The sequence below is a fragment of the Actinia tenebrosa genome, unplaced genomic scaffold (assembly GCF_029948245.1).
Source record: "Actinia tenebrosa isolate PJP-AT-01 unplaced genomic scaffold, QUT_ActTen_1.0 PGA_scaffold11__36_contigs__length_13525064, whole genome shotgun sequence".
Taxonomy (NCBI): domain Eukaryota; kingdom Metazoa; phylum Cnidaria; class Anthozoa; order Actiniaria; family Actiniidae; genus Actinia; species Actinia tenebrosa.
In genome coordinates this window covers 1,663,943-1,673,973 of record NW_028292571.1, presented here as the reverse complement: position 1 = coordinate 1,673,973, position 10,031 = coordinate 1,663,943, and the positions used below count along the sequence as shown (strand labels likewise).

The 10,031-nt window shown below is 35.1% G+C and overlaps 2 protein-coding genes across 2 annotated transcripts; both read right to left on the bottom strand.

The window, feature by feature from the left end:
• Positions 1 to 1,137: 1,137 nt before the first annotated feature.
• LOC116295487 (uncharacterized) lies at positions 1,138 to 6,199 on the bottom strand. The gene is made up of 7 exons (XM_031703311.2): positions 5,990 to 6,199; positions 5,790 to 5,873; positions 5,048 to 5,151; positions 3,975 to 4,070; positions 3,625 to 3,837; positions 2,585 to 2,691; positions 1,138 to 1,865 (listed from the first exon to the last, which is right to left on the bottom strand). The coding sequence occupies exons 1-7, from the start codon at positions 6,029 to 6,031 to the stop codon at positions 1,507 to 1,509; spliced, it is 1,005 nt and encodes a 334-aa protein (XP_031559171.1). The 5' UTR covers positions 6,032 to 6,199; the 3' UTR covers positions 1,138 to 1,506.
• Positions 6,200 to 7,029: 830 nt separating this feature from the next.
• LOC116295468 (retinal homeobox protein Rx2-like) lies at positions 7,030 to 7,769 on the bottom strand. The gene is made up of 3 exons (XM_031703279.2): positions 7,712 to 7,769; positions 7,435 to 7,586; positions 7,030 to 7,340 (listed from the first exon to the last, which is right to left on the bottom strand). The coding sequence occupies exons 1-3, from the start codon at positions 7,767 to 7,769 to the stop codon at positions 7,053 to 7,055; spliced, it is 498 nt and encodes a 165-aa protein (XP_031559139.2). The 3' UTR covers positions 7,030 to 7,052.
• Positions 7,770 to 10,031: the final 2,262 nt, after the last annotated feature.

The window sequence follows — 10,031 nt, the reverse complement described above, 5'->3', positions numbered from 1 at the left end:
GTCGTACGCAACGTTGCATGCAACAAACCTGAAGTTGAATCGCGCTCTGACTCTAGCAACATTGCGCACAACAAATTTCACCATGTGAACACGGGTTGCAACATTAACTGCAATATTTTGAAATTTTCAGCCAATCAGTTTGCACCAAATTCATAACTGCTGTCCAAATATATTAACATAGCAGGCTGACACAAGCGATGTTGCATGATTTTGTTGCAATGTGTGTCACCCCGATTCAAATTTGATGCTTGCAATGTTGCACCATGTGTCAGCACCTTTACACGATGACTTTTTTTGCGCACGATGTTGCAGAAGTAGAACATGGCTGGAGGACAAATGCTGCAACAATCCCTAGTTGGGTGCAGTGTTCCCTGTGTTTTCGCCATTAATGGAAAAAAAAAAAAAAGAAAATTGAAAAGTATAAAGAAAAAAATAGAATCGAGAAAAAAGTCGACAAGACTTGAAAGTGATGTAAGAAAATTACTGGAACATTTTGGATTTAAACAAAGATTGTTACAAATACCCGCAACGGGAAACAAAAGAATGAATAGAAGAAAGATATAAAGGGAAAAATGAAACTAATAGAGGGATTTTATGATTTCAAGGGGGGTGACTGTTACCCAGAAAGGCATCACATAGAATCCTTTTTAGGTCTAAACTTATCCTTTGCTTCTTTTTCAACTCCACTAAAAAAAAGTTGACAAGGCTTGAAAGTGATGTAAGAAAATTACTGGAACATTTTCACAAATAGTAAACATAATACAAAGTAGACACTAATTCTATGGTTTTCTCAATTCGTTTAAATTACTTCCAGAAAAATCAAGAAATGCTAAAGATTTGAAACATAACTTTTCTGTTTAAGACTGCTTTAAGATGAATTCGTTAATTTTATTGTATATGCAACCTCGAGCAAATTAAATGATGCATACCATCAAAATATTCAATGTCTATTTACATGCTTTGCTAATAATTATATTTTATGTTGGAAATGAAAAATAAATCAATAAGACCTGACACAACATCTACACTGATCTAAGTCAGGTGGCTGATTCACAGGTCAAAAGTCAAGAAAATGACCTTGGAGTTGTGAAATTTAAATTTTTATTTTTCCAAAATTAATACCTGAAACTCAAGCAATTTCCATTCAACTCTTTAATACATTAAATCATGATTGTGCATCCTCCAAGATAAAAGCTTGGATGTTTACAGTTTTGCTCAAATTTACAGTCCTGCTCATTTCTTTTAATATAACCTTTTTCTTTATATTATAATATTTTGGAAGTTATGATTCATATTTGTATTGCTCTCAATTTATTTCTTAATAGAAAAAGTACGTCACCATAATTTCTTTTGCAAACTGAAAAAAATACTCATTTTTCATGTTTTCTCAACCCACGCAACCTTTGGCAACTATTTTTTTTGTGTCTAAGCCGACTAAAATAGAAATTCTACATTTGACGTCTAAATGTTGTCATGATTAAACAAACATGAAAAAAGATGTCTGCTTTAGAAATCAAAGCAAGCTTGTTCGTTACTGTAGCTGTTGAGCTGATCAGTGGTTGTAGTTAAATCCAAATACCCAAGATCAGAAATCTCTGCTTTGTGCTCATCCTCAATCTTTGAAATAATGTCAATTGGAATAACCTCATAATCATCCAGAATAAAATCTACTTGATCATGCTGGGAGCCATGCCAGCTTGCACTTAGAGGACGAAAATCAATATCTTCTTCCTCGTCAGTTGTGGTTGTGAGTTCACTTCCACTACATGGAAAACTTTCATCCATGCTGCCAGGAATGGTTGGTAAAGTTAATCTCCCTCCAGGAAGAGCTCCTGCATTAAGAGTGCTGCTGCGCTGACGTACATCTGGAACAAATTTGATCAAATATATGAGAATTCAAATTTTTTGGGGATAGGGGATAAAAATCTATTTATTAGAACTATTTTGAAAGAGCAGTCAGTCCAAGTCACATGTCTTGGCCCATGTCAATAGCATGTACGGGATGGTCATCTTGACAAATTCGAGTTTGGTGGAGTCAAATCAAGACATTTTCAAGAAATTCAATAATAGACCCTAATGAAAAAAAGGGGGCCCATAATTGAGATACCTTTAGTTAGTTCATCAATTATATAAGTCAACATTGCATGCTTCCATTAGAAAGAGTATATTGAAATTAGTGATCTTCCGAAATTTCAGTGTAGTAACATTATCAATAATAAAAAGCTACAGCTGTTTGAAATTAGAAAGGATTGTATGGAAACATTAACCAAGGCCCTACCAGTTTCTTTTTCATGAACTCTGAGAACTCTCAGAAATTACTAATTTAGACATGGCCTTTCTTGTAATGAAAATATATATTTAAAAAGACATATTTTATAGTTTGTGGTGCTTGTTTCCAATTTTATGCTCTTTTTTCATATCGTCAATACACAAGTACCCTTAAATTGAAACCTATATTTTCCAATAATGACATGAAAATACTTTGCTTGATTAATATTCACCAAAACCTTATTTTGGTTTTGTATTCTTCCATGAGTGCTATTCAGAGCGACCATAACAGTCGTTAAAGGAAGGATATACAAACCTTTTTCATCAAAATCAGTTTCATCTCGATACCCAAAGGGTAGATTATAGTATCCATCACCATATCGAGAAGACCAACCACGCCCTCCAGCATGCTGCCTCAAATTTCTAATAACAAATAGAATAAGAATCCATTTTAGATTAAGATCTAGAAGACTGTTCACTTATATTGCTACAGATGAACCCCTTTATTGATAACACCCCAAAATGAATGCAAAAGATTAACTTTTTAGTATTTCTAGAAAATATTGCCCCAAGACCCTCATACAATCTTTCATCTTGCTTGGCCCCCCAATTCAAGATTCTAGATCCACCCCTGGGCTTCTTCTGTGCTAATGACATTGAGAAGAAGAGTTAGACGTGAGCTGGTTTTTTCCACTTTTCCCTCAAGACTTTGTAAAGACAAGTCTTTACTGAGTCTAGAGGGACAAGTGGGACTCGCAGTCTATACTTGAGTTGGCTTTATTCCTAGCCTGCGTACAACCATCCTTTAGTAAAATTGTTTTTCCCCCAAAGGCTACCAGTTTAAGAGTGACTGTACACAAGCTACTGTCAATCTCCTCGATCTTCTGTCACAATACTGGAAGGGTAAGAAATGTTGAACAACTAAATAACAAGTTTTCAATGGAATTTTCTTGCTAACACATGGTGGTCATTGTTTGACTACCATTTTGAACAGAAAATGAGATACAAAGACTTTTATCAGCCATAATTGAAACCAAACAATAATTGCATCATTATCTCTTCTTATCTCATGCATGAGATCAATAATTATTATTGATCTCATGCATGAGATAAGAAGAGATATGAAAATCATACTCTTTAGGACTTTTTTAAATTCAAATCATTCAGATTATAAGGTTTATGTCAGTATAGTGCAGAACTGGACTCACATTTATTTCTGTTTGTTTTTGATTTAAATCAATGCGCAAAAAGATGCATGGTAATTTTATCATACTATTCAGAGGATGGCGCACATTTAAAAATTGTGAACACAATTGTGGAAAGTGGATCTAGTTCTGGACTAGGTTTTTTACTAACTTTTTTGTTGGTGGATACTCATTGCTTTGCTGTTTTGTAGATATTTTTCTTTCACGCTTCTTCAAGCCTTTTGTATGCAGCATCATTATCAATGATCTTATAGCCCCGGTTGTTCTTGTCTTCATATAGTGATCCATCTGTGATGTACTGAGATTCGTCTGCAGAAATAACTGTAATGAAGGCTCTTGGAGGTATGAATGTTCAGCAGCAAGCCTGAAAATAAAATGGAATGACATGTCTTTTTGAAAATTGAACACGTAGTTCTACATCTTTTATCTCACACAGGATGATAAGGGGAACTATATAGGAGAACAAAGTGGTGTGAAAAAATAATACTAATTTAAGCTTACCTTTTTAGAAATATTTTCAAACCCTCACTCCTTTCTTGTAAGAAACTTTCTTTGAACCTTCCAATCAGTTGCTTCCCAGGTAGCCTTGGCGCAGCACTAAGAATTATGTAGAAATAAGTAAAGGTTATATATCTCAGGGCCGTAACCAGAACTTTTACAGTTTACAGGGCAGGTGCACATCAAATAAAATTGGACCATTAATCATTTTTTTTATTACCAACTCACAAGGTGTACAGGCAATAATTTGCAGAACCAAAAAGAAAAAAAAGGTAACCAAAAGAAAGCAGAACCAAAAGAAAAAAGAAAAAAAAAGTAAAAAAAAAGGAGATGGATGAGCGGACTTTAAGCTTTTATGGGGGGATGCACGTGCACCTTGTGCTCCCCCTGGTTACAGGCCCTGTATCTCATATCCAGGTATAAGGTTATAAAATAACTGCCTTATATCATCTTTAGGTAAGTTTCTTAAAATTGGGTTCACAACTAGCTAGACATCAACATGGACATTCCTTAACTTAATAAAGTTAGCGAAAAAAGAAACTGACTCAATGATGATATAAGGGTAAATTAATGTTCTTATATATGTAAAGCCAAAGTCAGCTTAATATTCAAAATCCTGTGCATAAAAGATTGCAAATATATTATTGCCGGCAGTCATACTTTTGCATGTCTCACTGTAAAAGCAACCATAATAGACCTCTTTACCTTGGAATTCACATTTACGCTTCATAATAAAAGATGCTTTGAGTGCATTCAATATATTTTAGCCAGTTAATTTAGAAGGGTTGTTCTTTCAAAAACTCAAGGTTTTAGCCAAGAAATCCATGTACCAAGCTGGATTCAATGACTTAAAAAATAGGTCATCGCTTCAACAACATCCGACAAAGACTACATGTCTTTCTCTAGAGAATAAGATTCTTTACTTGAGTTGTATCTATATTTGCATACACAGGCATTAAACAAAGAAATCATACTCTAGGGAAAATGAAACATGGTTCAAAACGGTAAAACCTTACACCCAAGGTAAAGAGATCTATTATACATAATTGATGTAATACAACAAACACCATACTTACTGCATCAAGACATCATTAAGACCAAGTTGATTTCTAAGCCAAACAAACTCTGAATAACGCCTACGTGTCTTAGAGTACAACAGAGGAAAGGAGGGGTGATTTGTCTGGGGGAAAAAATCCAATTAGATTTCAGATATAATATAACATTATTTTATCCACAGGCCTATCAAGTTACTTTACTGCAATATAATAGAATAATAGAGGTTATGTATTTTGATGATCCTAATATTTCCAAATATACTGAATTGTTACTGATTTACCACTTTATAAACGAGTCCAACTTTGGAATAAAAAGATTATGAATGTTCTACCCCAGCTAGTATAGACCAGTTTGCATCATCACTAATACAGGAAATGAGGCTCCAGAAAAAAATAATTTACTTAAAAAATAGCAGCGTAATAAACAGAAATATACACAGTAGAAAAGACCAAAAAACAGGTTACCAACATGTCCCTAGCGTGACTATGTGGTGTTTTGTAATTCAATATGTCGAAGGCGAGGAGGGGGCTATAAATATCGTGACGACTAAGAACATGCAAGCTGCTACAGTAGCTGATCAAAACAACAAGTGAAATTAATACCATAAAAACAAGCTTATGAATTAGAAAATTATTTAGCATTGAAGAAGGACAGAATATACTCTTTTTAAACTAACACTGACAGGGTCAAATTGTAGTCGCAAGTAATCCAGACAAATAAAAAGAACAGAAGCTGTACTTTTGACAACATATAAGCATATACCTTGACCTCAATTTCATAGTCTGTATAGAGAGCCTTTCCTCTATCGATGTGAGTACGTGGATTTTTAACATCAACGTCCAAACACTATAGATACAAATATACGACAAATATTAGCCATAAATATAGATATGGTTGGCGCTGGTAAAGTAAAATAAAACATTTGATTACAATAAAAACAATAACAGATTTCCCAACCTTACCGAGGAACCGAAACCTGGTGAAGAAACGTGGTCTCTTATCATGGCGATTCCATAGCTAGAATTCAGTCTAATCGATCATTTCACGAAGCTTATGAGTAATAAATACTTTCTAGATCTATTATTGAGGAGATCAAGCTACTAGAACTATTTATTTAAGGGAAAAATACTTCAGGCTGATGTTGGTCAAATGTTCGATTTGGAAGTCTTTGGTGTTGTTGTCCCAATGCATTCTGGGATGGGGTCTAGTATCTAGTGGGCGGGGAGGGGGTGGGGGTATCCTGGCATGATTTATTATAATAATACATGCGTGCCCTCAAATCTTTTACCAAAACTTTTAACAAAAGTGTAAAAAAAAATCTGAATGAAAATTTGCTGAAAAGCCTTCCAAACAGACGAGATAATTCTTTTTTTTAAAAAGTCCCAAGTGAGTTTCAGTATGTACTTAAAGTCATAAAGCTAGTTTACTTCATTTTTCGTCGTTGGTATAGTTGTTTCAATATTGTTTTGTTATTGCTTCTATTCCTGATTGCCAATCTTTGAAATTTTTCAGTTAACTGCGACGCTGTTTTAATTCCGTATAAGATAGTTTTTTAACATTTTTTCATAAATTATCATGTGGCATTTCTGTAAAGTAGCTTTTTTGGTAAGCACATTAATTGTCCACGCTAAGTAAAGGGTTATTATTATTTTAACCCCTGCGTGCGATAGTATATATAGGCGCAAATTTTTACACAAAAACACTTCAAGTTTATCGGTTTCACTAAAACTTTTATTAATGACTTTCTTAAAGTTTGTTTACAAAGAAGTTGATAGAATAAATAATAAACTAAATATCTAAATATCTCAATCAAGATAATATGACGATAAAACCGAGCGATAAAAATCTTTAAAATCTAGGCTATTTTAGTCCTGTCGTTCAAACACACTTAATAATCCAATTGCTGCATTATATTCATCTGAACTATGAGTCCTGCGACGCAAATACGAGAGAGATACTATATCACAAGTTTTATTACTTTCACTTGGTGAGCGATGGTTGGGCGAAGAGCTAGGTGAGCTTGTTTCACTGTTGGCTGATGTCAAAACTGAAGGTAATGGAAACTGTAGGGCGTTGTAGGTCAAAGGGTTCGTAAACAGAAAGGCTGGAGGCCACTGGCGAGGAAGTTTCGTCATCATAAGTCCAGTTAGCCAACGGCAGGAGTGAGGTGAGGCCAGTTATCGTTTGTGGATGTGGTGGAAAACTGCTTTCTGGCCACGCTGTGTCGGACTGGTGTTTGTCAGCTGTTGAAGGAGCAGGCTTGTTCTTGATCTCTCGCTTACGCCAACGAGCACGACGATTCTGGAACCAAACCTGAAATAAATAAAAAACACCATGAGCTCACTTATACACGCTAGGATTTGGAGTTATCTTGAATTGCGCCCACAAGATCAGCGGAGATTTATACCTGAATTCTGTCTTCTTTGATGCCAAGTTCATCAGTCAGTTCCTCTCTTGTCGTAATTCCAGGAAATCTTTCCTTCTGGAAAACTTCTTCCAGGCGATCGAGCTGTTCGTTCGTGAAAAAAGTTCGCTTGCGTCTTTGACGACTTCGGTTTTCTGTAAAGAAGCACACGAAAAAGGTTTAGTCCAAGTTTCAAGAAAACGTGATAATTCTTCTCACTTTAAGTCAAATCCAATTTGATTCTCTAATCAGTTTAAGAACCGTTAAATGATTTACTTACGAGGCAGCGGACTTTCATTATCGGATTCTGAAGATCGCTTCATGGATTTGGTTTTCATCTTAATACTTGTTGCAGTTGTCTTACTCTTGAGGTAGTGATCTGAATGATCTTTGTGGTGTACTGCAGAAATTCAAGCCCTATTTATACTCCTTCCCAAAAGGGGTGGGATAACTGATTTCTTTTACTAAACAATACCCAGATTCAAGTCACAATTAAAGTTGTTTACATGAAGCTTGTCACACACACGCTCGGATCATTCCAAGCGACGCATCTATTGTTTACCGCGTTTACCGCATCTATTGTTTCCAAAAGTGATAAAACTTTCAAAGTTTTTAATAAAATCAAAAACACTTACTTAAGACCAAGCATAACGAAAAAACGTATTGAGAACATTTTTTAAAAGTTGGATATCAAAAGCTTATGTACGGAAAACATTGTAGAATCTTTTTCAGAAAGTGAATTTTTTAATTCCTCGAACGACTTTGTGTTAAAATATTTTTGGCAAACATTCCTTTCCTCTGGTATCATTTCCTTTCTCACGCATTTACGAAAGGTAAATTAATCTTTTTTCAGAAATTGGACTATAACTAATTGATTTGAACTATAACTCATTTAAAAAGATATTTTTTAAATGACACAGAATAACTGCGCAACTTGATTATAGTTGCGCAACTGGCTAGTGCTGACTCAATTTGATTTCCGCGCCGCTTTATAACTTCCTGGTTTGAGCTGCAGTAACTTAATTGGCTTTAACAAGTACAGCCATGACCGAAAGTAGCTGATCGGAAACCAAGTGTTCAAGATGTGTTAGATCCGATAAATGACATTATCTCAAACAAAAAGACCTAAAATGGGGGAATATTGAAATCCTGTGTTTAATGTTAACTTAATTTTGTAACTTCCGCTCTGGAAATACTTTCCCGAACGATAGATGGCAGGTTTTGCGGAGTGCGCACGACAAGAGGAATCAGAAGACTAACAGAATATCATTTTTTAATGATCATTATGACAATTACTGTACTGCAAAATAACGTAATTAAACCTATTACACAAAATTGCTCTTTTACTGTGACAAAGGAACACAAAATTGTTCTTTTACTCCGACGAAGGACTAGCGTCCGAAACGTCAGTAAGTTTTTTCATCTTTTCACGGTGTATAATTTACCTTTTCATCATTACTGTTTCATTAGAAACACCGACGCAGCTCACACTAGTTTTAATCTTCCTATTACACGAAATGCTGAACCGGAAAAACAAAGTGTTAGAAGTATTAGTCATGCATGCTATTGAGACCATACTCAGCATACTGATCCGTTGTACATACTACGCAGTTCAAACTAGTCTTAATAATCGATCGTTAGCTTCTTTTGTATTCCTTCCTAGTGTGTCCAATTGGTCCGCCACCATTACTCAATAGGTTTTAAAAAATATCTGTGAAAGATTTCTGCGCGCAAACGAAAACTTTGAGACTGACAGAAACTCTAGACTCGAAACATGTCATATAAACCGTGTAGTGTTAAAGTATTTTGGGAGCGCGCAATTACAAGTTCCGTGTTTGCACACGGTCTCCCTAGTATCGCGGGTTGCGTCGATGCACTTGTGTATGATTTAATGATAAAAAGGTAAATTATACGCCGTGAAAAGATGAAAAAACTTACTGACGTTTCGGACGCTAGTCCTTCGTCGGAGTAAAAGAGCACCTTTTCTAACTTTTTATCATTACTTTTTCATTAGAAACACCGACGAAGCTCACACTAGTTTTTAGCTAGTTATATCTTCTTATATGATTATGATTATATGATCTTCTTATATGATTTTGCTAATTGAAGGGTTAATTGAAACGAATGATGAAGAGAACTTGATGTAAAATGTATGCGAAGAGATACTTAAGGTTTTGAAATAAGAATCAAAGGTACTTCTCGCAATGAAAGGTACTACCACCTAGAAAATCCCTCAGCACTAGCTAGATATGTTAGGATGACTTTACTTTGACCAAATGCCAAGGGACATTTGAATATTTTTCTCTCATTCTCTCTATTTCATTATACACACCGAACGCATAATTTATTACTACCATACAAATGAAAATTAGTTAACAGTTTTGTTGCTTTGCAACTTTCATAGAAAAAATCCAACCAATCCCCAAAAATTACCTGACAAAAGAGAAAGGTGTGATAGTGGAGTCAATAGAATTTATTTTTACGATCAGTAAAAAAAGAGAAAGACTGTCAAAGCGGGGGCATTCTGGCAACGAGGAGTGACAGCATTTTTTGACGTACGAGTGTCGCATGTCAACTCCAAGTGCAACCAGAAGAAAACC